Raw genomic sequence first — 24,134 nt, 5'->3', positions numbered from 1 at the left:
GACTGCTGCGACCTCCACGAATGATAGACCTGGACCAAACTTGGCACATAGACTCCACATGACTATCATACTGGAGACACTGGGGGGAAATTGACCTTGATGGGAGTTATAGAGAGCATGCAACACAGCCAACGTCAGATCTGGACCAAACTTGGAACACAGACCCAACATGGTGAACTTTGAATATTGGTGGGGTTTGGGGTGATGGGCTCATGATGTTGGGAACTAAAGTTCACTCACATCCTTTTGTATTTTTTAATGGGAGCATTCATAAAAAACAAGCAAGATTGACTTTTTTCTAAGAAATAGAGCTACAAATTACCAAACTGATATGACCTAACACGCCAAAACAAACAATGCCTTTTTCTTACAACCCAGACATTGCCGGGTCCCCAAGCTAGTATTAATATAAATTTGAAATCAAAAATGGTGCTGGTCACTAGCATGTTTGGGGAAAACATGCCAGTACTCCTCATTAAACAGTTTAAGAAGAACTGCCTTAAACAACACAAATGAAATATTACCTTTCGAGCATTCCGCCTATTGATCAGCTGCACACGTTCTTCCCCAGTGAGGCTATTAACATCCAACTTATTAGGATTGCGACAACGGTGCCTTTTTTGTTTGGGTCTCCCCTCATGAAGCTGCATTTTCTGTTTTTGCAGAATTAAAAACACACACAACAATGTTATAGAACTATTAAAACTATTTATTCAACAGAACTCATCTCTTGGGAAGACAAGTGGACAAATGTCAGCGTGCTGGAAGAAGCAAAGACCACCAGCATTGAAGCAATGGTCCTCCACCATCAACTCTGCTGGACTGGCCATGTTGTCCGGATGCCAGACCACTGTCTCCCGAAGCAGTGGCTCTACTCCAAACTCAAGAATGGAATGTTGATGGGCAGGAAAAGAGATTTAAAGATGGGCTCAAAGCCAACCTTAAAAACTCTGGCATAGACACTGAGAACTGGGAAGCCCTGGCCCTTGAGCGCTCCAGCTGGAGGTCAGCTGTGACCAGCAGTGCTGTAGAATTTGAAGAGGCATGAATGGAGGGAGAAAGAGAGAAATGTGCCAAGAGGAAGGCACGTCAAGCCAACCCTGACCGAGACCACCTTCAACCTGGAAACCAATGCCCTCACTGTGGGAGAAGATGCAGATCAAGAATAGGGCTCCACAGTCACCTACGGACCCACTACAAGAACACCGACCTTGGAGGAACATCATCCTCGGACTACGGACTATGAGGGATCGCCTAAGTAAGTAAGTACTTCTGAGTAATTTGCTACTCTAATATATTGAGTAGCAACATAACGTAACACTCACCGGGATAAAAGCTCCTAAATCTTCAACGTAGCCAGGATGCTCACTCAGCCATTTCTCCAAGTCTTTTCTCTTGGGAGCATCATCCCCTGCAAGCCTTGTTCCATCTTTCAAGTTAATAACTGGAACGGGACTTTCTGCATCACGGAGGCCTTGGGTTTGTATAAACGGAAGGACAGGGGTTAACCTTGGAGCAATCTGAGGAGCGTTAATGCCATGGCAAACCTGCAAAAATAAGAAGCATGTAAAGCCATGTAAGTGTTTATGGGAAAGCAGGCACTATACTCAATCCCTGTTCTGGGATCAGAACTGAACTAGGCAAGAGAGTAACATCTAGCTTTCTTGGTTAGTCCTAAAGGACTAAGTCCTTTGACATTATAAACATTTAGACCAGCACATCCATTGAGGGTTGATGTGTATTCACTCACATGATTAGGTGCTTTGTTTTGATTTATAAACAAGATGTCAACCCCTTCGACGTTCTTCCTCCTTCCTCTCCTCTTTTTCAGCACAGGCTGGTCATCGCTTATTACACCGTTTGCATTTGTTGTCAATTGGCTTGAAGTTCCTAATCAAATAAATCATTGGCATATGAGTCCTTGCCTTGGGATTAACTGACATGTTCAACTTGAAAGAGCAATAATACCATAAAGTAAAACTGCTGGACACAGAATCAAAGAAAAACATATATTAGTGCACATAATTCAAAGGCTCTTATGTTCCCTTCTGTCTGCAAACACCATGTTATAATGGGCATTAGGAAGTCCTGACTAGCATCTCATGGCAAGCCCAATGCCTAAGACCAGAGGGAAAAAAAGTCACAAAAAACAAATCTTTCCTTCCTGTCCACTCACTAATGCTACTGTTTCATAAAGCATAAAATGCCTACCCGATTCTGGCAAAGACTTTGGGAAATTGACAAGACTTGTTTCCGAAGCGCTCTGGAGTTCATGGAGCCTGGCAAGGTATTGCTGCTGTCCCAATGCGCCATCTTCGCTTTCAAATGGTCTTTTCTGAGAAAGTGCCTGCTTCTGAAAGATCAATTTCAAACCACCTTCCTGTTAAACAAACACAAGTGTTAGCATATCTTCAGGGAAGGATAAATCAATTTCATCATTCAGGATTTTCATATGTGATTTTGTTCGGTTCTAACTCACTCTCACTGCCCTCAAACAAGGATGTTAGTAACTGCATTGATCCAGAATTGATATCAACTTTATTTAGTACTTTTATAAACATAAACTTATATCAACATTATTTACTATGGAACTCCTTATAACTCATTAGTATGTGTTGCCATGTATCTTCAATGTACTATTCTAAAGAATTCTGGAAATGAGAAAAAAAATCAAAATCAAAATCAAATAATCATTGTAATTCCTACTCTCCTCTCCTTGTGGCTTGAGTCAGGTTGCAACACAGCAAAAACCACATAATCATAAACATTATATAAAATACACACATTAAAACATATTTCTATGAAATTCTAGTAATTTGAAAATCCCTATTTACAGGCATTTGTTTCCAACTCTAAGAACATTCAAATCACACACTCTGGAAAGTAACAGCAACAATAAAAGTAGCATAACAAAGGCCGCTGGAGAAAGCATCTCACCAGCAGGATTTCAAAGACCAAGAAAAGATATTATTTTGTTGGTGGTTCCTGAAAACAAGCACTTAAAAGGGGGTGGCAATGCCCCTAAACCCCCCTCACACGAGTGCAAAGGAAGTAAAATGGAGAGCAGGCAGCCACTTGTAGGCAGAGCATGCTGCACACCGCATTCGCAACCAGGTCCTAGGGCAATAAAAATAAACATACGTCATTGATTTTCACTGTAAACTCCTTTTCCCGTACATGCGTCTTCACCTTTGACAATTGTGATGACTGATCGCTTTCTTCTTTCCCATCCACATTTGGGGGAGTCTGTACACTGTGTTCGGTGCAATCAACGGCAGCGGCAGCAGCGGCGGGGCTATCGAGAAGTTTGGTGGTATAGAAGGAAGCAATGGTAGCACCCTCGTAACCTCGCCGCATGGAAGGCCATTTGCCTTTCAAGACAGTTTGACAGATACTATCCAGACGGTTAATCATAACCCGATCCTAGAATGAACAAAAGGCAGTTAAGACATCTCCCCTTGTCCTGCCTCATCACTAAAACTGGTCACCACTAATAAGGATCCTGCCAGATTGAACTAGGGAAGTGTGTGTCCTTTAGCTCCTTAGTTTAATAAGCTTTAGCTGGTTACCGTCACTTCCAATGATCACCCATATATTTTTTATGTGCTGTTTGTTGCCATATCTTGGGTCTCTAGTAGGGTCTCTTTGAGTTTAAAAACTAAGGACGTTTTGTTGATGTGATGTGGTTTGAAGGGCTAATTTCCTTTTTTTTTTAAATTACAGATGGAATTATACTGCAAAAACTGTCAATTCAGTGATGCACTATAGCACTTCCACCTGGAAACCGATGCCGTCACTGCAGAAGAACATGAGGATCAAGAATAGAATCCTAGAGTTGGAAGAGACCTCATGGGCCATCCAGTCCAACCCCCTGCCAAGAAGCAGGAAAATTGCATTCAAAGCACCCCCAACAGATGGCCATCCAGCCTATGTTTAAAAGCTTCCAAAGAAGCGAGCCTCTACCACACTCTGAAGCAGAGAGTTCCACTGCTGAACAGCTCTCACAGCCAGGAAGTTCTTCCTAATGTTCAGGTGGAATCTCCTTTCTTGTAGTTTGAAGCCATTGTTCTGCCTCCTAGTCTCCAGAGTAGCAGGAAACAAGTTTGCTCCCTCCTCCCTATGACTTCCCCTCACATATTTATACATGTCTATCATGTCTCCTCTCAGCCTTCTCTTCTTCAGACTAAACATGCCCAGCTCCTTAAGCCGCTCCTCATAGGGCTTGTTCTCCAGACCCTTGATCATTTTAATTGCCCTCCTCTGGACACATTCCAGCTTTTCAATATCTCTCTTCAATTGTGGTGCCCAGAATTAGACACAATATTCCAGGTGTGGTCTAACCAAGGCAGAATAGAGGGATAGCATGACTTCCCTGGATCTAGACACTAGACTCCTATTGATGCAGGCCAAAATCCCATTGGCTTTTTTGTCACCACATCACATTGTTGGCTCATGTTTAACTTGTTGTCCACGAGGACTCCAAGATCTTTTTCACATGCATTGCTCTCGAGCAGTACCTACGTATCACCTACGTATCCACCACCAAGACACTACACTTAGAAGGCCATCATACTTGGAGAACGAGGGATCGCCTAATAACATAGTAATTTAACTCTTAAAAAAAGAGAAGAACAGAAGGAAACATACTATCCCAGCATCAAAAAGAAACACCACTGAGATGGTGGGAATCAAATGTTGAAGCTCGAGTGAAGAATGGCCAAAAACTGGACATGGGAAACAAACATGGAATCCCTGTTGAAGGTTGAAAACAAGACTGATCTAGCACAAACCATATTTTGCCATATCTATAGCATCCCATGACATATGATATAAGAAGGATATCCTTGTATTTCCTTGTCTATCTTAGAGCAGGATATTGGTGAAACAATACAAAGAAATACTAGTTGTGTCCACTGTTGAAAAAAAAAATCAGTGGGCTCATTTAAGGCTGAGTGAAGACAATAACTTGTGCAAGAATCACCAGGCCAAAGACTTCAGTATTTTCGGTGTGAAGTCATGCTGTGACAGTAAGCCACTGAAATGCAAACCTTTATATACTAATCATATTTACGAGTAGGACAAAATGGACATGACATTAAGGAATGCACTTGACATCCTAGCTTACCTTGGGCCAGTAGGAAGCTGCCAACATATATCCCCCATGTAAGATACAGTTAGAATTTGGTGTGCCATTATTCATTTGGAAACTGTCCTGGGTTTCATCCTGTACTGTGCTTAGAGAAGCAACGCTCTCTTCATCAAATGCTTTCAAGTGAGGGGCTCCTTCTGCTGAAGGAAACAATTTTTGGCTATTAGAATTTAGAGCCCAAGGTACAATGAGCTCTATTTCAGTAGCATTAGAGATGTGACACATGCCCCATGAATGTCTGAACTTAGGAAAATAATAATCACCGACACCGCTGGGTGGCAAGAATCACGTAAAACAGGTAGATGTTTCTTAAACACTATCAACAAAATATTATACACCTGGAGCATTTATTTTTTGTACTAGAACTTGCAAAACCAGTGAGAACACACCTCCTACACCACTGACACAATATATGTTTTTCACAAACACATGATTAGGGAGGTCACAGTAGGACAAATGGGCCTAAGATACAGGAGCTGCTATTTACAAGCTGCATGACGAATCATAATTTCCCGAAGTCTAGCTTGCTCCACAACTGTGACTCCAGAACAGTCTTCAAGCAGTGAGTCATTGGGATCGTGACAATGACTGAGATACTTTAAGTACAAAGCATAAAAACCAGAAAGCTAGTCAACAATTTACCCACGTCCCTAAGAATTGTATAAACCAAGCAACTTCCAATGATTTAAGGAACTCATATGCCCTAAACAGTTCTGTTCCGGCTTACCTATCCGAACATATCTCTCGTTATGACTTTAAGATTGTCTGGGGAGGCCCTGCTCTCAATCCCACCTTCCTCGCAGATGTGTTTGGCGGGGACGAGAGACAGAGCTTCTCAGTGGTGGCCCCTCGGCTATGGAACGCCCTCCCCAGGGATGTAAGATTGGCTCCCTCCCTTCTAATATTCCGCAAAATGGTTAAGACCTGGCTCTTCAAGCAAGCTTTTTCTACTGGAACATATTTATTTATTATTTATTTATTTCAAGTGCTTCTACCCCGCCCTTCTCAACCCCCGGGGGGGGGGGGGACTCAGGGCAGCTTACAAAAGGCACAATTCGATGCCCAACAGTTACAAAATACAATAGACAAAATACAGTATAACAACAACAATTAAACTAGTTAAAACAATCAAATTAATACAATAGCAGCAATAAAATTATCTTGTAAACGATGTAAAATCATCTTGTAATTAGATGTAAACGAATATATGTAATGACTGACGATGCAACTGGACAACGATTTTAGTAAGGAGACACCGAGGATCTTGTTATTACAGATATATTTGCTTTTTATATTATATTTTAAATGTTGAATTGTTTTTATAATTGTTTTTAACTGTATTTTGATATTTGTTATGGCATCGACTTGCTGCCAACTGTGAATTGCCTTGAGTTGCCTCTGGCTGAGAAAGGCGGTATACAAATGCGGTAAATAAAAAAAAATATCCCTAAGCAACCAAAAGAAACAAACTTTATTAATAACTTCTAGATCACAAAATAGGCTCCCATTGTTACAACTGCCTTGTGTAAACTTCCAGGTCCAATCTCTCCACGGAGACAATAACAGGAGGAAACAAAGTCTGAATAGGCCTATAGTTTCTCAAGAATATCAGTGTTTCACTTTTGTTCACTGTCAACACTAAATTATGGCAGGAAACACTATATGCACTATATTGGTGAACAATCCTGATAAAGAGCACAGTGAATCCAGCTATGAGCTTTCAGGGTCTTTACCCTCTTTACAAGAAATTTGGACAAAAGAGATGCATGGAGAGTAGGAAACGACTGAATGAATAAACAAAAAAAAACTGTACTGAAAAGGTGCGAAGCATGCATGGCTCAACATGCTTAAAATTATACGATTTGACATAATAATAATAATAATAATAATAATAATAATAATAATAATAATAATCTTTATTTATATGCCGCCCTATCTGCCCTAGGGGACTCAGAGCAGTTTCCACATATGCAAAATACAAAAATAAACAATTTAAAACAAAAACACAACATATACATTAGAATCAATTTAAAACCAGTTCCGCTCTCTTCTTCATGCAAGGTAAGGTAAGGTAAGCTGGTTTCAGGTCTTTATGATATTATAAGCCAGACTCAAGACATCACGAACATTTATGATTTTTGGCACCACTGCAGTGACCACAAGTGTCCTCCCAAAACCGGATGGGTTTGGGGAGTCGGATCAGGATATTTTCTGCCATCATAGCTATGTCTGATGATGCAAAATCTTACCTCATGCTAAAATAAACACAACTAACAGCACCTTCAGCCACTTTTGAGATTTAAACAGAACGAGGATTTGTATATAATGATGAAACGGTACTTACGCCTCTTCTGTGCCTCCTCCTCATCACTGTCGCTCTCTTCTGATGAAGAGGATGACGACGACGATGAGGAAGAGGAGGATGACGACGATGAGGAAGACGCTGAAGAGCATGAAGACGAGGAAGAAGAGCTACATCCTGATCTGGACCGTGAACAAGAGGAAGAAGATGACGAGGAAGACGAGGACGACCTGGAAGAACAGGATGATCTGTCAGAATCAGAATCTGAATCGGAGCTTGATTCTGATCCTCTTTTGCTGGGCCTCTGTTTTTTGGAAGCGGCATTTGGAGTTAGAGGCTCTGTCCTTGCTGCAACCATACGCCTGTCATTGTCTGCCTTCATAGCAGTTTTGTTGTCCATAGGATGTGCTGTTGTGCTATTCTTTGGGCTCAATGGTTCAGCCTTTACTCCTGTTTGTATATCATCAATAGACATAGACTCCTCTCCGGAAGAATGGGTTTCCTCTTTATGGTTTTCAAGTTTAGCCTTTGTGTCCTCAGGAGTGCTCCCTTTAACGTCGAGGAGCCTCGGTTGTGGGGCAAGAGGAGACGCTGACAGTGCCATTTGATACTGGTGCAAAAGTGGGGTCGGGGTCCTTGAAAGTGCTACTTTATTCTGACTGTAGTTCCTCTGAGCGGACATAAATGAAAGTTCGGGATCGCGAAGGATGTGGTAATCTGTCCGGCTCACTCCATGTTTCGCAGCTCCAACCAGTAAATCCCAGTCATGAGTCCCACATTCCCACCAGACCGGCAAGTCTGGGTTGGGCTGACAAAGTTTTAACCGCTCAAAAACCTGCGGATGGCGAACAGCTTGCTCTCGTACTTTCCTGAGAAGCTCAATACGATACAAGGTCCGGGACGCACGTTCTTCAGTGATTGGTTGGATGAAAATATTTGGATCCACAAGTTCTGCACGGGAAACATAAGAAGGCATCAACAAGCCTGAGAGGAGGAGATTCTAAGCCAATTAGTGGCTTAGAAAAGATAAAAATCGCTTATTTTGAAGGATTTTGGGAACTAAGCTGCTGTTTGAGAAAATTGTCAGAAATATTAAACATTAACTAGTTATTTTTAATTACAAAATTGTGACTCAAGCACTGAAAGAGTTAAATGGATGCAATGACTCAGCAAAAGTGGCAGTTCTATATATGCAAGTGTGCCTGTAGCTTAGTAGCCGTCAGTCTGAGGTAAACCTCAGTGGGAGAAAGGCCTTATTCTGTGAGGTAGGCCTCACAGTGTGAGGTAGGCCTTAGTGTATGAGAAGGCTTAATGTGAGAAGGCCTGCTGAAAGAAGCCCCAGGTTGAAGGCCTTGTGTGAGAAAGCTCCAGTGTGAAGGCTGCTGTCTGTAAAGTTATTATGTATTTGTTTATTTGTTTTATGGAAACTTAGTTCTTGTAAATAGTGCAACCATATTATTTTACTACAAAAAAAAGCCTTCTATGGAAGATATTTCATTGGTCTCGGTGTTTTTGTGTTTTTTATCACTTTGGGCTATTGGTGCTGGGTCACACTGCAGCTGATAAGTTACTCTGCTGAGTAGGGTCTTTTGTTAGTAAGACCACTTGCCCAACAAGGGTTACGGGCCCAGTATAAACCACTATAACCCAGTCTAGACCAGTTCAGACCATACTGAGACTGAACAAATATGGCAATAGCATTTCAATCAAGCAGATTGCTTTTTGAAAGGTTGAATACAATTAATTATGCCACATGGTTATTTAAAATGATTTTTTTTGTTAAGAGACATCTGGTTTTATATATATATATATATTTTGTCGTGTCAGGAGCAACCGCTCCTGTTGTGAGAGAATTGGCAGTCTGCAAAGACGTTGCCCAGGGGACGACTGGATGATTTTTGATGTTTTATCATCCTTCTGGGAGGCTTCTCTCATGTTCCCGCATGAGGAGCTGGAGCTAATAGAGGGAGCTCATCCGCCTCTCCCTGGATTCAAACCTGCGAATCTGGTTATAATTATTAAACATATTGTTTTGAACATATTAAACATTATTAAACATTAAACTTATTATTATTATTATTATTATTATTATTATTACTACTACTACTACTACTACTAGCCGTCCCCTGCCACGCGTTGCTGTGGCCCAGTCTGTGCATATGTGTTTTGTGTGTCTATATATGTGTATATGTTCGTATATATATGTGTGTTTGTGTATATATGTGGTTTTGTGCATGCGTTGTAATGTACCGTGTATATGTATTTTGTATGTGTATATGTGTATGTATATGTTTGTGTATATGTGTATATATGTGGTTTTGTGCATGCGATGTAATGTATTTTTTGGTTTTTTTGGCTTTTTAAGTCCCACTGTGTTTTTCGGTGTTTTTATGAGTGATGGTCACTCGTTGGCCTGATAGGTGTATTGTGTACAAATTTGATCTCAATTTGTCCAGTGGTTTTTGAGTTATGTTAATCCCACAAACGAACATTACATTTTTATTTATATAGGTTATTATTATTATTATTATTATTATTATTATTATTATTAATACCCCACTTTTTCTCTCCACGAAGGAGACATAAAACAGCTCAAATCCTAACTAGTTGGGACAGTTTTTCTAAATTATGTTGTCTACCACATTCAAAGAACAATATAATACAGCACTTTACAGCTATAGGTGTATTATAACTTCTGTCATCTCTACATTTCCTCTTTGGCATGAATTTTTTAAAAAGCCATTTATACAAATGACCTACCATCTTTTGAAGGCAGGCGACAAACCCTTCTGCACATGGCCATAAATGCATATAAGTATTTCTCTAAACTCTCGTCTGTTTTCTTATGCAGCCTAGCCATGGCTCTAAACTTTGTCCAGTCAAACTGGGCTCTGTCAGGATCAAACACTACGCCAAAGGTGGAAACAACTCTGTAGAAATCAGCTTCTTCTCTCCTTGTCCATCTAAATCGAACATCAAGAAGGGAGACAGACACAATTCAGTGAGTTCTCCCAAACAATCCCAAATTATTATTTGCTAGAAAGAAGTAAAAGGGATTTTTGTAAATAATGGCAAGTATTTAACCTCATACTGAGAGCCTAAACAGACCTTTGCTGTCTTTCAATTTTGGCAACCATTTTGGGATTCAGAGCAGCTTCTTCGTATGGAGTTTGTATCACACAGGCCTGAATGGGGAAAGATGGTTGGATCTGCTGGATTTGCCTGTTCTTACTGGTACGCTGATATGCAGTTATTAAGCGACGCAAGCGAGTTGTCAAAGCAGACTGAGTTGGCCAGTAAAGCTTGTCCCCTTCAATCATCTGACCATCTACAATTAAGCAAGAATCAAAATGGATTTTGTTCCATACTAAATGCAAACTTGTTCGAATCTAGAATAACATTCACAAAGCAACAACTTAAATTGTGGGGCTTTACCTCCATCCGTAATGATAAGATCCCCTGGTGATGAGACATCATCCTAAGAAAGAAAACAAAGGAAACTAAAATGAACCAAGACATGATCCAGAAGCAGCTTACGTCACACATCTAGCAGTTGAGCATATACTCTAAAAATAGTAACAACACATCTTTAAATACAGATTACTGAAAACTCCCCTTTTCAATTAAGAGCAGTGTTTCTCAACCTGGGGGTCGGGACCCCTGGAGGGGTCGTGAGGGGGTGTCAGAGTGGTCGCCAAAGACCACCAGAAAACACAGTATTTTCTGTTGGTTGTGGGGGTTCTGTGTGGGAAGTTTGGCCCAATTCTAACCTTGGTGGGGTTCAGAATGTTCTTTGAACGATAAATCCCAGCAACTACAACTTCCAAATGTCAAGTCTATTTTGCCTAAACTCCACCGGAGTCCACATTTGGACATATTGATTTTCATGCCAAGTTTGGTCCAGACTCATTATTGCTTTGAGTCCACAGTGTTCTCTGGATGTAGGTGAACTACAACTTCAAAACTCAAGGTCAATGCCCACCAAACCTTTCCAGTATTTTCTGTTGGTCATGGGAGTTCGTTGTACCAAGTTTGGTTCAATTTTATCATTGGTGGAGTTCAGAATGCTCTTTGATTGTTTGTGAACTATAAATCCCAGCAACTACAACTCCCAAATGATGGAATCAATCCCGCCCCAATCCCACCAGTATTCGAATTTGGGTGTATTGGGGTTTTGTGCCAAATTTGGTCCAGTGAATGAAAATACATAATAATAATAATAATAATAATAATAATAATAATAATACCTTTATTTGTACCCCGCTACCATCTCCCGAAGGACTCGGTGCGGCTTACAAGAGGCCGAGCCCAAATACAATAGTAAAAACAACAGCAACAACAAACAGCAAAATAACTCAAAAAACAAAGCAATAACATTGACAACACACAATGACACAATTAAAATCAATGGATCTGCATGTCCATATCAGATATTTACATTACATTGCAATTCATAACAGTAGCAAAATTACTGTTGTGAAGTAGCAATGAAAATAATTTTATGGTTGGGGGTCACCACAACATGAGGAACTGTATTAAGGGGTCGCAGCATTAGGAAGGTTGAGAAACACTGGTTAAGAGACTCTTAAAACAAAATATGTCAGTTAAGAATTAAAGTTTCTAAGAAATGATTCCAAAAGCTACTGTGTTAACCACAGAAATAAAATGTTCCATGCCACGGGACAGTACAATAAAATACATCTGTAAGGTTTGTTCTTAACTATAAAGAAGCAAATTAATGACAAGGTTTACAAAACAAAACAAAATTAGATTACCTCTGTATCATCTTTAAACAATGCTGGAGCTGGCTTATACTCTGGGTCTTCAACATCACTGCAAAACACACATTAATCATTTGTCAATCAAGTATGTCTCATTTTTATCTTCCCAATGAAAAGTAACAACATAATTTCATGGCTGGCGAAACAACTGACACAAGGAATACACATTTGGGTTTTAACCACTTCATGATTTAATGTGTCATCGAAGGCTTTTATGACCGGAATCACTGGCTTGCTGTGAGTTTTCCCGGCTATATGGCCATGTTTCAGAAGCATTCTCTCCTGACGTTTTGCCCACATCTATGGCAGGCATCCTCAGAGGTTGTGAGGTATATTGGAAAGTAAGCAAGGGAGGTTTACATATCTACAGAAGATCCAGGGTGGGAGAAAAAACTCTTGTCTGTTGGAGACAAGTGTGAATGTTGCAATTAATCACCTTGATTAGCATTGCAAAGCCTTGCAGCTTCAGGCCTGGTTTGAGGTTTTGATTTTTTCTATGAAGTGGGTTGAAAATGAACAAAATCTGGCAACCAGTATTAAAAAACTATAAAATTTGGACAATAAAGAAGAACACTCTGAAAACTGGGGAAATCCAGGTGTGAAACAATCAGGGCCAGCTAACACCTCTCAACAAAGGATTCCCCCAAGCAGGAATAAGCCAGGCCTTGAAGCTGCAAGGCTTTGCAATGCTAATCAAGGAGATTAATTTCAACATCCACACTTGCCTCCAACAGAAAAGACCTCCCAACCTGGACCTTCTACAGATATATAAATAACCCTTGCCTAGTTTCCAAAAGACTTCACAACCTCTGAGGATGCCTGCCATATATGTGGGTGAAATGTCAGGAGAGAATGCTTCTGGAACATGGCCATACAGCCTGGAAAACTCCCAGAAACCCACTTGATGATTCTCTAAATCCTGATTTATTTCACACTGTCATCTTTGTAGCTCATGATATATTATACATAAGTAATTTAAAGGATTATAACTATGACCAATCAATTGTGTTTACAACAGCTTTGTTTATTGACTAGGGCTTACTGGATATACTCTTGGGACTGATATGGAGTCTTCGTATACCGCCCAACAGTATCTATATTATACGTTTACATGCATATTTATTTATTATTTTATTATTTATTTTATATTATTATTATTATTATTATTATTATTTCATTTCATTATTTATTATTATTATTTATTATTTTATTATTATTTTATTATTTATTATCACATGTATTATTTATTTATTTTATTATTTATTTACTATATTTATATACCATCTCACTCAGCCTGCAGTCGACTCGGGGCGGTTTACAATTGGTGCCAAGACCCTAAAATACAATTTCAATACAATAAAAACAATCAAGTAACAAAAATATTAAAATTGTCAACTGTCAAATACTATCATATTATCATTGTCATCATCATGTAGATGGTCAGACCTTGTCTATGCCTGATGGACTGCACTTTCTTTGACTGGTTAACATCATTTATCTCATTTAAGAAAGATAATTGGCTTTGAACAGTGATTTTTTAAAAAAACCTACCCATCCATGTAATCATTTGCTCTTTGTTCAGCTGCAACTGCTTTGTCATCAGGTTTCCCAACTCTTTCCAAAAAGCAAAGAGCTGCATCTGCTCTGATGGTGTTGTACTTTTCATAACCTGCAAAAGCGAACATCCTGTTAGTACGATCTCTGAAGACAATTCAGTTGTTACTTGAAAAGCAAAGTTGTGTACTTACCATGTTTAAAAACTCCAATGAGCAAAGACTTGTCTGCTTCTGTATCCCACCACTCTGCTGGCACCTCCGAATGGTCTGGCTCTGGGATCCAGATATCAATTTCACTGAAATGTTGACCCAAAGAACAGACATTAAAGTCGCCCATTACAAGGCCCATTTATCTTTTGCATTTCCCATTCTCATCAAAAGAATCGGGAAAGAGTTGTCTCAGTGAATAGAGAATGACGTCTGGATTTAAATGGTCACAAATCCAATTCAAAATGAACCAAGTGCAATAATGTTGAAACATAGTTTTACTTAATATCCAATAAAGGTGAAGAGAAACAAACCCTAGTATGATTTACCTGGCATCAACTCCTTCAAAAACCTTCTGGCATTCACTACCAATGACTTCTTGCTTCAAGTAATACAGCATTCGAACTCGAAGTAAAACTCTAAATGTGAAGACATAGAAGAGGATTAATTCTTCAATCCAAAATTTAATTCAGGCCTCTCACACACTGAAGCCGATTAACTCTGAGGCATAAAGCAAGGCCTAAAGCAAGGGCCGAAACCGGTCGTGGGAGGCTGATTCATGAACATACAACGACATCACTAAAAGACTATACAGAACTTATTTCATATTGCTTAATTTTGTGACTACTGTGAATTGAACAGTCTAAGTTTCACAATTTACCTATTTGTTGGACTTATTCATTATGTTATCTTTATAAGTGGATTATTGGTGTTTAACCTAACTCTGAGGCATACCTCACACTGAGGCCTACTAACACTGAGACTTAACTCACACTGAGGCCTCTCTCAAACTGAATCTTCTTCATACTGAGAGCAACTAACACTGAGGTGTACTAAGCTACAGGCACATCTGCTTATATTGAACTGCAGCTTCTGCCAAGTCATTGCATCCATTTAACCCTTTCAAGGCTATGCTCACATTTTTGTAATTAAAAATACCGATTTTTTAATATTTATGACATAAAATTATGGGGTAACGACATCTTGTACAAAGTTTATGTTGTGCTGACTTTAATGGATCTTAAGAAACTGTCTTAACAATTTTTGTATTTCTATGTTAAGATTGTGGTGCAGCTCCTGATGAGAATTGACTTCTTCATAGATATGATAACATCTGGAATAGATTAAATGGATGTGATACTGCTGGGCTGGGAAATTATTACTAGCCAATTCATCTGGGAAACAAATTATTTTCAGCATCAGTTATAGTATTTGAACCAATTCTGGATATCAGATGAGCATTTATGGCTGGGCTTCCCATGTTCTTAAATCCAGCAGGAGAGGCTCTTCTTGGGATCTCATGACTCTCAAAGTTACAGTTATGAAAGATTTTTGACTGTTCATTCTTTGCTTTTGCTATGATCTTTTGAAGATTGTTTCCTTTTTGTTACAAGACCTTTGCCTTGCCCTGTGTTACCTTTTCATTTCCTTCCTGTAGAAAATGCTTTTGAAATACATTGGAGAAGGGGAAAAGAAGATGCTGCTGTTAAGAAAAGCACATCTGAACACACTTTTGGTACTGGGAGCTAGTCAGCCATTATTTTGGATTCTGGCTTAATATTATTTATATAGCAAAATCAGACCATGAGCTTAATGTGGCAGCCATTTACTATTCCTTTCCATTCACATCTCCCTTTTAGAGAGTAAATACAAGTGAAAAAAATGGGCTACAGCTATGGATGTTTAGTATTAATCCCAAGTATACTTGTCAGTATTCTCTTTCAGGCCAACCTCTTAATCCTTTGAACTGTGAAGATCCTGAAAATAGTGCACTTTAAAGATACATTCCTCTGTACCCCATTTGCCACATTCTTGAAGCCCCAGCTTGCTAAGAATGTGTGTTTAAAGGCTGCTCAATATCTCCTGTAAGAATAAGAAAAGTGTGCAAGGGTATATGTCCCCTCCACACTAGTTTTTGGGGCTTTGAAGAAGACAGGTGGGGATGCCATTCTGAGGTTCCTGCCAGATGCAGTTTTTTCCTAAATGAATAGCAGACATTTAAAAAGCCACAGATCCATCCCGCTCTCTCCCCACTCTCTTGAGAATATATATCCACAAGATATGACCACCAAGAGACAAGCCCTATGAGGAGTGACTTAAAGAGCTGGGCATGTTTAGCCTGAAGAAGAGAAGGCTGAGAGGAGACATGATTGCCATGTATAAATACGTGAGAGGAAGTCATAGGAAGGAGGGAGCAAGCTTGTTTTCTGCTTCCCTGGAGACTAGGTCACGGAACAATGGCTTAAAACTACAAGAAAGGAGATTCCATCTGAACATTAGAAAGAACTTCCTGACAGTGAGAGTGGTTCAGCAGTGGAACTCTCTGCCACGGAGTGTGGTGGAGGCTCCTTCTTTGGAAGCTTTTAAACAGAGGCTGGATGGCCATCTGTCAGAGGTGATTTGAATGCAATATTCCTGCTTCTTGGCAGAATGGGGTTGGACTGGATGGCCCATGAGGTCTCTTCCAACTCTATGATTCTACCATAGGCAGTCCCCGAGTTACAAACATCTGACTTACAAATGACCCATAATTAAGAATGGGATGGAGACAACAGGAAGTGAGGGAAATCTACTCCTCGGAAGGGAAATTCACTCCTGAAAGAGTTATTATCATGGGGAAAAGATATTTCCACTGAAGCTTTATCTCTAATCCTTGTTTCCACAACAAGCCAAATTTTTCAAAATTAAATTATCATAGGAACAGAAAGTGAGGGGAAATTTCCTGAAATGGGGCACAGACAGCAAAGGAAGCATTGCAAGAGTTTTATCCCTTCCCTAAGCTATCCAAAGCTTATATGCTTCTATCTATCTATGGCTGGAGTTGCACTTAAAAATGTACCTGTTCTGGCTTACATACAAATTCAGCTTAATAACGAACCTACAGAAGGGGTATAGAGGAGCATGAAAATTTGAAAGGAATAACTAGTAAAGTATATAAGATAATAATTGAAATAAAGAAAGGAAAAACAAAAAACAACATCCTCAAGGAGATCTGGGAAGAAGATTTAGGAATAAAAATAAATGAAACAGAGTGGCAACAATTATGGAGACAAAGACATCTAAAAAAATTATCAATATGGGTTAAAGAAAATTACTATAAGTTAATATGGAAATGGTACCTAACACCAGTAAGAATAGCAAATATAAATAAAAACTACTGCTGGAGAGGATGCCAAGAATCAGGAACATATATGCATATGTGGTGGCAATGCAAATATGTGAACAATTTTGGGGGGGGAAGTATTTAGAGAAATAGAGGATATCATGAACATTAAAATAGAAAGAAGTCCTAGTATAGCTTTATTAGCATTATATAATAGTAAACAATTGAAAAAAGGAGTTAAAGATGCGATAACAAACTTATTAGCAATAGAAAGACTGCTTATAGCAAGGAATTGGAAAAGGGAAATAAATATACAAATAGAAGAGTGATGCAAGGAAGTATGGAACTTGGCAATAAATGATAAGCTGACATGCATATTAAAAGTTAAAAGAGGTATATGGAAACAAAGTGATTTTGATGATGTATGGAGAAAAATTATTGGAAAAGAATTTAAAAAGAAAGAAGGAAAGTTACCTCCACAAAAAGAATTGAAATTTTGGACAGATGATATGTAAAAGCTGTGGCTTGAGAGAGGGAAGGGGAGTGCAGTGGTGAGGGATAGATAGTAAGTATAAGTATAATAAGTATAAGCAGAAAAATAACAGTAAATACCAAAAGTTAAAGTATGGTAGGTTGTATTGAATAATATGTATCTGCTGTAAAATAAACAATGTATAACAAAAAAAATAACAAACCTACAGAACCTTTCTTGTTTGTTACTTGGAGACTCCCTGTTTATAAATACCAAGTACAGAATGAGATTTGTAGTGCACTGCATCTTATTTAGGTCAATGTTGCCGAAGCCTATTAGCTTTTAGTAAGGTAATTTATTTGTACTTCTTGCAGGCGTATTCTGAAACCACACTCCCAACAGATTTTCACAAGCTTCTGCTAAACCAAGTTATTTATACAGCTACTTACTTATTGCAGTGGTGTTTTATGTGTTTTTTATAGCCGTCATCTTGCAACAAATGCTCTGGATTATATTTCCGAAGCCATTCTGCTTTATGTATGTCAAAAGTGCTGGCCTGAGTCTTAACTTTCTTTCCTTTACGACCCCGGGGGACAGGGGCTGACAAGCCTGTGCAAAATAAATATCCAATGTTTAAGCATTTTTGATTAAAGCCTTGTTTCAAAATATGATTCTTGCATTTTGAAGAGATTGCTTCCCCCTAGAACTTGGAAGTAGTAAAGAATTCAAGCAATAAAATTAAACGACTATAGATGCATGATTCTCTTCCCTTTCTCAAACACAAGACATATACAGCTTCGAACTGAGTAGAGACTACATAAGCTTTTCTTTTTGCTCTGTCATTGAACTCAAGGCCTGCCTTCACTGATTTTCTTCTCAAAACTTTGATCAAAAATTGGTCACTAAACAGAATAAGAATGGAAAATATAAAGAATTCTATTTTATCCCTTTCAGAAGCCAATTTGTCTTCTGAAGCTCACAAGTCTAAAGAATGATTTCTTAATACTGTCAACAATGAAGTTTTTGCCTAAAATATCACTTACATTACAGAAGTTTCTGAAACTGGGATATGCAGGCGAGTATGATTCAAATTATTATTATTATTATTATTATTATTATTATTATTATTATTATTTCGAATATTTCTAACCCGCCTTTCTCAACCCCCGAGGGGGGACTCAGGGTGGCTTACACTGGCAACAATTCAATGCCACAAGATAAAACACTATAACAAATAAAACATTGATTTTAAATAGTGAATAAAACATCAACAGATTAAAATCCCATTGAAACATTGTCAACAATTCATATAGCCAATTCCCATCTGATCAAAAGTGCTGTCATGCTTGCTGTCCAAAGGCCTGGCTCCAGAACCATGATTTAACTTTCTTCCTAAAAGAAAGGAGGGAAGATGCTGACTTCATCTCACTGAGGAGTGAGTTCCATAGGCGTGGGGCCACCGCCGAGAAGACCCTGTCCCTCGTCCCCGCTACTTGCGAGGCTACCAGAACCGAGAGCAGGGCCTCCCCGGATGATCTTAAACTGCGAGGTGGGATGTAGAGGGAGATGTGTTCGGACAAGTACGCTGGGCCGGAACCATATAGGTCTTTATAGGTCAAGACCAGCACTTTGAATTTTGAGTCACAAAGGCCACAAACAAATACGTATGTTATGATCTTTGGCCTCAATCTATCTCATCGGGCATAGTCTTAGTAATTTTCAAGACTGCCTTTACCCTAACATTAATTCGCTTTAAGTCAACTTTAGCTAAGATTATTGGCTTGGATGCTTACCTAGGTGGTTCTGTAGCTCTCGTGTTTGCCCGTCCTCAGTTGGTGTAATTAGATCCCATATAAAACTTTTGATTTTTTCATCTCCTCGGTAGTGAACAAGGCAATACGCTAGAAGGGCTCGGCAGATTATTTCCACATCCTGTTCGTTCAGTTGCCTCTTGAAGCGTCCGTGGGACAAAATCTCCCTCCAACGACCCCACCTGGTTTAAATTCAACACTTTGCCTCAACATTTTGAACAAAACTGCCATAATCCTTACAAAGACTGGTGCACTGGTTTGATCCCAAGCCGTGATAGCACAATACACAATTAAGAGACTTGGGGTCCTTCTACACAGCCCTATATCCCAGAATATCAAGGCAGAAAATCCCACAATATCTACTTTGAACTGGGCTATCTGAGTCCACACTCACACAATGTGGGATTTTCTGCCTTGATATTCTGGGATATAGGTCTGCGTGAGGTATAGTCCAACAAAATCTGAAATATCGTAGGTTCCCTACCCCAGATTTCTTAAGTGTACATATATTTTTTGTCACTATGATAACTAGTTAGTGTATTTCACTCAAAAATTAGGAGGGGTTGTTGTCATATTGTGTGCGTATCACGTTTTACACACAAGTATAAGAAATAAAACCACAATTTATGCAAATAGACATTAGTTTGATATCTGATAAGTTTATTTAGCTATAAATTATCTAAGGACTGCCAAAATCTGACTGCTGTTTTAATTACTTATACTTACTATGACATATTTTGCAACTTTATAACTAAAATTCTAAATATTATCTTCTATCTATCTATTCAAAATATGTATTTAACTAGTCACCATGACCAACTTAAAATACTGGTGGAGTTTGGGGGGATTGACCCTGAATGATGGGAGCTGTAGTTCACTCATATCCAGAGAGGGCTGTGACCCACACCAACAATGGATCAGGACCAAACTCAGAACACAGACCCAACATAACCACCTTTAATTTCTGGCGGAATTTGGGAGGGGGGAAATGGGACCCAGGATGATGGGAGTCGTAGTTCACCCATATCCTTATACATTTTCTAATGGGATCATTCATAAAGTAAAATGACTCCCTATTCTGCAATTTTTCTCAAATATTTTGAGAGAAATTTCATATTTTCATATATAATCTGATTGTAAAATCTGCTAATTATACAGTACTTTTCCCATTTTGCTCTATCATCACAAAGCAATGCATTGTAACAACAATCATTAACACTATATCAGAGCCCCCGGTGGCACAATGGGTTAAAGCCTTGTGCTGGCAGGACTGCTGATTGACAGGTCAGCGTTTCAAATCCAGGGAGAGCGGGTTGAGCTCCCTCTGTCAGCTCCAGCTCCCCATGTGGGGACATGAAAGAAGCCTCTCACAAGGATGGCAAAACATCCGGGCGTCCCCTGGGCAACATCCTTGCAGATGGCCAATTCTCTCACACTAGAAACGACTTGCAGTTTCTCAAGTTGCTCCTGACACAGAAAAAACCAAACCAAAACAACAACACTATATCACTCTCAGAAATCAGTACAAAATGAGGCATGAGCCATAGAGAAAAGGTAATTTTTTTCTAACTTAACTTAGAAGGTAAAGGCATTTTTACCCATAAACTAGTAGATTTTTCTCCACTCGAAAGCATTCTGTTCTTCCGTATCCGTTGGAGCGGTCACAAGGCCTCCGAAGTTTGGGCTTTTCATCCCCTTCACTTTCAATGTCGGACAACTCTGCAAGCTCATCCTTTGTGGCGCTAAAAGGTCTTGTCTGCTTTCTAATCCTGGGAGTGTCGATAACCAGGCTGTTCTATATAAATATAACCAATATTTGGGAGAACAGAATTAAATATTTTCAAAGTAGAAAGCAAGCATTAAGCTATCAAAAGTAGCAATGTCAGTGAAGATACTGATATCTGGAGAACTTTATTTTATTGCAATGAATATTTGGTCAACACAGCTTTACTTACTAAATAATCAACTAAGACTCCTAAAGGGATGAACATTAACTTGCAGGTTCAATACTACAAACACATAAACACATACTTACTCTACCACTGATGGTATCAAGGTCTATTTCTGCTTTTTTGGCCCATTTCTGCCAGAAGTTTGGATCATCTAAAGAAATGTCTGTCCTGTTTCCAGAAGCAACAAAACTAGCCTGTAACAACATAGAGTGCGCCGGTAAGACTTAAATTCAGTTTAAAGAAAGGTAAGATATCTAGATTTCTGTCCAAACGCTACATAAATAAACATGACATATTCAAGGTAAAGAGGTTGGAATGCAGAACACATCTAAGTAAAACCATCTTCAATATTCTGTATTAATGTGGTATAAATAAAAAACAAACTACCGTATATACTCAAGTATAAGCCGACCCGAATATGAGCCGAGGCACCTAATTTTACCACAAAAAACTGGGAAAACATATTGACTCGAGTATAAGCTGAGGGTGGGAAATGCAGCCACTACAGGTAAATTTCAAAATTAAATAGATACCAATAAAATTAAATTAATTGAGGCATCAGGAGGTGAAATATTTTTGAATATTTACATAAAACTGTAATTTGAGATAAGACTGCCCAACTCTGATTAAATCATTATTCTAACCTTCTTCAATGTAAATGTACTTACGTATCCTTCCAACAATAATAGAGTAAAATAATAAATGTAATAATAATAATAATAAAGTAAAATAATGGAAATGCAATAATAATAAAGTAAAATAATAAATGTAATAATAATAATAGGGTAAAATACTATAAATGTAATAATACTAAAGAGAGTAAAATAATACATGAAATAAAAATAATACTAATAACAGAGTAAAATAATAAATAACCTTGACTCGAGTATAAGCCGAGGGGAGCTTTTTCAGCCTAAAAAAAGGGGCTGAAAAACTAGGCTTATATTCGAGTATATACAGTAGTCACAAACTGTAAATACCTTCGCAAAGGTGGAACCCCTCCCCTCTGATTCAATCGTGATAGTTTTTGTGCGACGCTGTAAGATCTGATCAATATCTTCTTCGCAGAATTTAGAGCCCTCGTCCTCTTCATCCATGATGGCACCGTATGCCCCTCTTCGAAGCAAGTCCTCTATTTCTTTTTTGGATAGCTGTTGGATCTGCAGATAATAAGAGTTTGAAAAAGGATGCTCATGAAATGGTCTTGTTGACTGTCTTAAGGCCCTTCCACACAGCCATATAACCCAGAATATCAAGGCAGAAAATCCCACAATATCTGCTTTGAACTGGATTATCTGAATCCACACTATCATATATTCCAGTTCAAAGCAGAAAATGTGAGATTTTATTCAGTTGAGTAGAAGGGGCCTGAGGGCCCTTACACACTGCAATATAACCCAGAATATCAAGGCAGAACATTCCACAATATCTACTTTGAACTGGGTTATCTGCAGACACCTCCACACAGCTATATAACCCAGAATATCAAGGCAGAAAATCCCACAATATCTACTTTGAACTGGGTTATCTGCGGACACACCGCCATATATTACAGTTCAAAGCAGAAAATGTGGGATTTTATTCAGCTGTGTGGAAGGGGCCCTAGTCACACAAGGGCTACCGTTTATTGATCAATTATATGCACCATTTGCCATAAAACATAAAAAATAGACTTGCATTGTTCCATTTTTAACATATAGAATTTGTCAAATTAGCAATTCTATAAGTACTGACATCAGTGTTTTTCCCCCTGTAATCAGGTATCACATACATCTCTTTTTAGAGAAAAAAAGCAAAGTACAAATAATAACATTAATAATCTGATTGTAATCAAGTATTCCCAAGCTGTATTTTGAAGACTTGCCTTCAATCATACACCCAGAAGCAGAATTCAGAGTCCCAAATGTACATATACTGTAAGGGTGTTCACGACTAAAAAAAAACCTGCTTTGTTTGTCTTAATGAAATTTGTGCGACCCCCATTAAATTCTAATGTGTTTTGGGAAAAATGTTCAAGGGGACTGTGTCAGATCTATTACAGAGTTCCAAAAATTCCGTTACCTTTTCGTTAAGTTAGTTGCCCATTTGTGCCAATGGGTACACTAACAGGGCTCCCCCCCCCGCCTCAGTTTTAGGGCTTTTGCAATGGAACTTGCTACAATTGTAGCACACATTTACCACTCTAAGCCTCCCAAGTTTCAGAATATTTCGCTCATTCACTGTTTTTTACGATTTTTTAAAAAGTTTTGCAAATAAAAATAATAATAAAATTAAACAATATAAAAGGGAAACCCCCGAAATGAATCATAGATGGACCTCCACCTCGTAAACACAAACACACATGCACGTGAAAAGAAAATGAACATTAAAAATCCTAAGCCTGGCTGTAGCAATCCTAAAAGGAATCCCTTGCAAGAAAAACCTTCCTGAGCAGACATATTCAGCTGCTAGTCACGTGCTATGCTCGCTAACGCTAAGCTTAAGCTTAAAGCTATTCGTTCACTGCTTTGCTTCCTTCCTTCCTGCCTGCCTACTAGCTGCCCTCCTCTCTCCCACCACACTCACCTTGCAATGGCAAGCAAACCCTCGTGGCTGCTATATTCATTGGAAAACCCAGGAACAACTCCTCCCTTTTCCTTAGCCCTCGGTCCTGTTAGGCTGAGGATAGGTGACCTAACATGTTTGCCTGCACTGCCCAATAGAGTTTGTTGCACTGAAAGAATAAGCTGACCTATTGAGGTATACAACAGTTACGGAGTTCATTCATTTGTATGGCAGGGACAGTGCTGCGTGGTCTTCAT

The 24,134-nt window shown here is 39.0% G+C and overlaps 1 protein-coding gene across 12 annotated transcripts in view; it reads right to left on the bottom strand.

The window, feature by feature from the left end:
• The window catches only part of CHD9 (chromodomain helicase DNA binding protein 9), a 102,670-nt gene that overhangs the window by 5,682 nt on the left and 72,854 nt on the right, over nucleotides 1–24,134 (bottom strand). For 8 of the 12 annotated variants that reach the window (XM_060787996.2, XM_060787993.2, XM_060787994.2 and 5 more), the window contains 19 exons: nucleotides 22,314–22,493; nucleotides 21,417–21,527; nucleotides 20,980–21,176; nucleotides 19,364–19,563; nucleotides 18,020–18,179; nucleotides 14,325–14,414; nucleotides 13,981–14,084; nucleotides 13,784–13,901; nucleotides 12,227–12,284; nucleotides 10,887–10,929; nucleotides 10,560–10,779; nucleotides 10,212–10,414; nucleotides 7,494–8,402; nucleotides 5,126–5,289; nucleotides 3,142–3,423; nucleotides 2,212–2,380; nucleotides 1,751–1,890; nucleotides 1,326–1,547; nucleotides 525–653 (listed from right to left, as the gene is read on the bottom strand). In XM_060787996.2, the coding sequence (XP_060643979.2) occupies nucleotides 525–653; nucleotides 1,326–1,547; nucleotides 1,751–1,890; nucleotides 2,212–2,380; nucleotides 3,142–3,423; nucleotides 5,126–5,289; nucleotides 7,494–8,402; nucleotides 10,212–10,414; nucleotides 10,560–10,779; nucleotides 10,887–10,929; nucleotides 12,227–12,284; nucleotides 13,784–13,901; nucleotides 13,981–14,084; nucleotides 14,325–14,414; nucleotides 18,020–18,179; nucleotides 19,364–19,563; nucleotides 20,980–21,176; nucleotides 21,417–21,527; nucleotides 22,314–22,493 (3,699 nt within the window). The remainder of the gene's footprint in view (nucleotides 1–524; nucleotides 654–1,325; nucleotides 1,548–1,750; nucleotides 1,891–2,211; nucleotides 2,381–3,141; nucleotides 3,424–5,125; nucleotides 5,290–7,493; nucleotides 8,403–10,211; nucleotides 10,415–10,559; nucleotides 10,780–10,886; nucleotides 10,930–12,226; nucleotides 12,285–13,783; nucleotides 13,902–13,980; nucleotides 14,085–14,324; nucleotides 14,415–18,019; nucleotides 18,180–19,363; nucleotides 19,564–20,979; nucleotides 21,177–21,416; nucleotides 21,528–22,313; nucleotides 22,494–24,134) is intronic. The other 4 variants (XM_060787998.2, XM_060788001.2, XM_060787995.2 and 1 more) reach the window with 3 other exon arrangements.

The sequence above is a fragment of the Anolis sagrei genome, chromosome 8, assembly GCF_037176765.1.
Source record: "Anolis sagrei isolate rAnoSag1 chromosome 8, rAnoSag1.mat, whole genome shotgun sequence".
Classification (NCBI taxonomy): Eukaryota; Metazoa; Chordata; class Lepidosauria; order Squamata; family Dactyloidae; genus Anolis; species Anolis sagrei.
Note: the sequence above shows the minus strand (reverse complement) of the source record. Positions and strands in the feature narration are given on the sequence as shown.